This window comes from Cryptomeria japonica, chromosome 10, assembly GCF_030272615.1.
Source record: "Cryptomeria japonica chromosome 10, Sugi_1.0, whole genome shotgun sequence".
Lineage (NCBI taxonomy): Eukaryota > Viridiplantae > Streptophyta > Pinopsida > Cupressales > Cupressaceae > Cryptomeria > Cryptomeria japonica.
Genome location: NC_081414.1, coordinates 196,031,759 through 196,035,303, shown reverse-complemented (window position 1 = coordinate 196,035,303; position 3,545 = coordinate 196,031,759). Strand labels below are relative to the sequence as shown.

Genomic DNA, 3,545 nt, shown 5'->3' with positions numbered 1-3,545 from the left:
GAAACTTGGTTTTTAAATCAAGCCCAAAAATGGATGGGTTTTTAAAACTAAGTGCACAAACTGACTTAAGCCTTTTGTCAAAAAATAAAACAAAAATCAAACTAGTTTTGAGAATTGGTTCTTCTATGTGGTACAAAACCTAACCTTTGAAAGCAATTACTTAACTTGTTCTTTTTCAAGCTCTTTTCGGCAAAACTCCATGTTGTGAGAACCTATTCAAAATTTGATGGTTCTAAGTTATATTCTAAAACTCGATTTCTATCAAGGGGTATGTGCACAAAGATGGTGATCAAAAAAGTGGACACCACCCAAAAAAAACATGGAAAAACAAGCAGTGCGTACGCAGTTCTAAAATTTGAAATTCCCGCGTACGCGCTTAGGTTTGTTCTTCCCGAGCCTAGAGAAGGTAGCACGTAAGCGCTGCTTTTAGGAAAATGAGCACGTACATGCTATGCCTAGGAAAATGAGCGCGTACGTGTTGCTCATAGGAGAATGAGCACGTACGCGCTAATAATCCAAATATAATCGCGTAAGCAGTGCCTATTAAAAAAAGTTTTTTAAAAAAAAATTGGGTCTCATTTACTCGTGAATAGCGCGTTTTTACTTCTTTTTTTTTCATTTCCTCTCCTAAACCACGAACGGGGTGCTGGATTTGTCCTCCAAGCTATGGATCAAGGTTAGTTTTTGTTTATTTTTGTCTTTCTTTCCATTTGTTCAATTTATTTTACATTTTGAATTTAATTTCATTAATTTTGATTAGGTTTTTCCATTTTTTGTTTCAAAGACTATATTCTTCTAATCCAAAACAAGAACAACCAAATGCTAGATCTCTCTCATCTCTCTCTCCCCTCTTGATGTCTCTATCATGTTCTCTCTCTACTTCACTCTATCTCACATCTCTCTCCCCTCTCTACCTCTCCCCACTCTCTCTCTCCCTCTCTTTGTAGAAGTTGATGGTCAAGCACAAAAGCCAAGAATCATCTACACACAAAACACCTATCACACAAAAGAGATCAAGCAAATATTGTATGCTCTATAACAATTAGAGAATTATGTATTAATGATGAAAGAATTCAATTGGAGATACAAGTAATAAATCCTTATAAAAGGATGAATGAAACCCTAGGTGCAAACCCTAATGCTAAAATTAGGAAAACTAAAGCAATGCAAAGTTGGAGTTAAATTAAGCTACATGCTAGAACCAATGCTTGAAAAGAAAACTCTAGATAATAAAAAGAACCTAAGTTTAGCTTAAGTGAAAAAGTAATTAAAGGACCTAATTAATAAATAATTAAATAAATGTGTCTCGATTACTCCAACACTCTTATCTCTATCTCTCTCCCCTTTTCACCTCTCCCTCCCTTGCCTCTCTCTCTCTCTCTCTCTCTCTCTCTCTCTCTCTCTCTCTCTCTCTCTCTCTCTCTCTCATGTGCTACGTATCATAGTGTCAATTCACTTCATGGCAACCCAATTGTTGACCTACGACACTATTTATTGTTCAGTTGTAGTCTTTTTCATGATTATTGCTCTCTTTATATTCCTTTTCTTTTATTTATTTTTATGTTAGCATGTTCCTAGTTTGATACAATTGCTTTATACTTGTTTACAACCCAATCTTTTGCCAATGTGTTGAAAATACAAAGGAATTTTGTATTATCATGCTTTAATACATCTACATAGCCCATTGCAATAGAGAACAATCATCTATTACAATTGCAATCAGTAATTTTAAATATTGTAAATAATGCACAAAGTGGACTTGAGAGTTGTAACTTTTGTTTGTTATGGTTCTTGCATATATTTGATGCAACCACAAACACATGGCTAGTAGTTAAACAACCCAAAGTTAAAGCATATTGCAATTACTTAAAGCCAAAAAAGAACTAATTTTCTTTGTAGTCAACTTAGATCATTGTCATCATAAACCACTTTTATACATGCAGGAGGTGATTGACAAGATGTATACTAATGATCAGTTTTGTGTGATACCTTTGACAAACCTAGGTGGCTTTACATCAATTGCCTCACTTCAAGGTATCCAAAAACTATCACTAATATTGTACACTTTTAAATTTGAAATCTGTAGTAGATGCAACTCGATTTGTGTAGAAGACATTGTAAGAAATTGACATAACTCTCAACCAAAGCTTAAAGAAACACTAGAATTTTTATTATTATTAAGAATATAAAGTAGGAGTCTTTGACACAAATCCGACCTTTTTTATTGAAAATATAACTTATAAACTATGTTGCAACTCTCTAATGACGAGGTGGATCTTTGAAGCTCACCATATCTCGACCATGGACAGAATAACCCCCATCAACTATAAGGTTGTGCCCATTGATGTAGGAAGCCTCATCAGATGCTAGAAACAAGAAAGCATTAGCCACATCATCAAGAGTAAGCTTCCGTCCATTAGTAGCATTCCTCTGTAACTCATCCTCAAAGACCTCCTTAGGACACATCCCGTTAGACACCTCATCAAGCCACTCCTGAAGCATCTTTGTCAGAATCCCTAAGCATGAGACAGCATTCACACGTATTCCTAACTTTGCCAACTCCACTGCACCGCTCTTCATCAAACCCAACAGAGCATTCTTAGAAGCTATGTAACCATGAGAGGCATTCTCAGTCTTCATCAGTCCCAAAACACTGCAGGTAAAGAGTATGGAACCAGAGTTACGTGGAATCATGACCCTCGCAGCGTGCTTCATTCCTAACATAGCCCCCGTAACATTCACATCCATCACTCTTTCCCAAGTCTCAATAGAGACCTGCGTGATGGAATTGCCATGAGCGTGCAACATACCCGCATTGTTCACCATGATATCTAGACGCCCCTTCTCCTCCATCGCCCGATCTACGACCCCTTTCACATGGGTCTCTATTGCCACATCACACTTCACAAATGAAGCATTCCCATCGAGCTCTTGGCAAACTTTAACCCCTCCCTCTTCATCAATGTCAGCAATGTACACATAAGCACCTTCTGCTACGAATTTCCTAGCCGTGGCTGCACCTATGCCATTTGATCCACCTGTCACAATTACCACTTTGCCTTCGAATCTCTTCATCCTATACCATCCATACCCACTCAAATGTATCATTTACATATAGAGATAGAAGAAACCAACGAATCTAGATCATAATCACCACCATACAAGAATTTAAAAACAAGAAAGAAAACATAAAAGGAAGCATTCTTACCCTGAACAAGCCATAAGAAAACTCTGCCTCTACTCAAACTGTTCCTCTGCTTGACTACTTGTGTAAAGTTTATAAGAAATGGGTGTTATATAGACCTCCATTGCGCCTCTCAAGTCTGAAACTTACCCATTTCTTACGTCCCGAACTGAGGCGTATAGTAAAATATAAAATTTAAAATTGAAATAATCCTTTTATTTATAAAGAAAGTCGTATGAAATTAAATGAAGAAAGCCGTATGAAATTAATAAATGTCATAAAAAAAACGAGTGATGAACAAGTGAAGTCAACTGGTTCTCTTTCTTATTGTTCATTCAACAGGCCAACTGTATTCGTATAC

At 36.6% G+C, this 3,545-nt stretch overlaps 1 protein-coding gene across 1 annotated transcript; it reads right to left on the bottom strand.

Annotated features, from left to right (window-relative positions):
* Positions 1-2,259: 2,259 nt before the first annotated feature.
* On the bottom strand, positions 2,260-3,075 carry LOC131858845 ((+)-borneol dehydrogenase 1-like). The gene has a single exon (XM_059212309.1). It carries the CDS (start codon positions 3,073-3,075, stop codon positions 2,260-2,262), a length of 816 nt encoding a protein of 271 aa, XP_059068292.1.
* Positions 3,076-3,545: the final 470 nt, after the last annotated feature.

Coding starts and splice junctions, on each gene's coding strand:
- LOC131858845 (XM_059212309.1), bottom strand. CDS start 3,075: ATGAAGAGATTCGAAGGCAAAGTGGTAATTGTGACAGGTGGATCAAAT.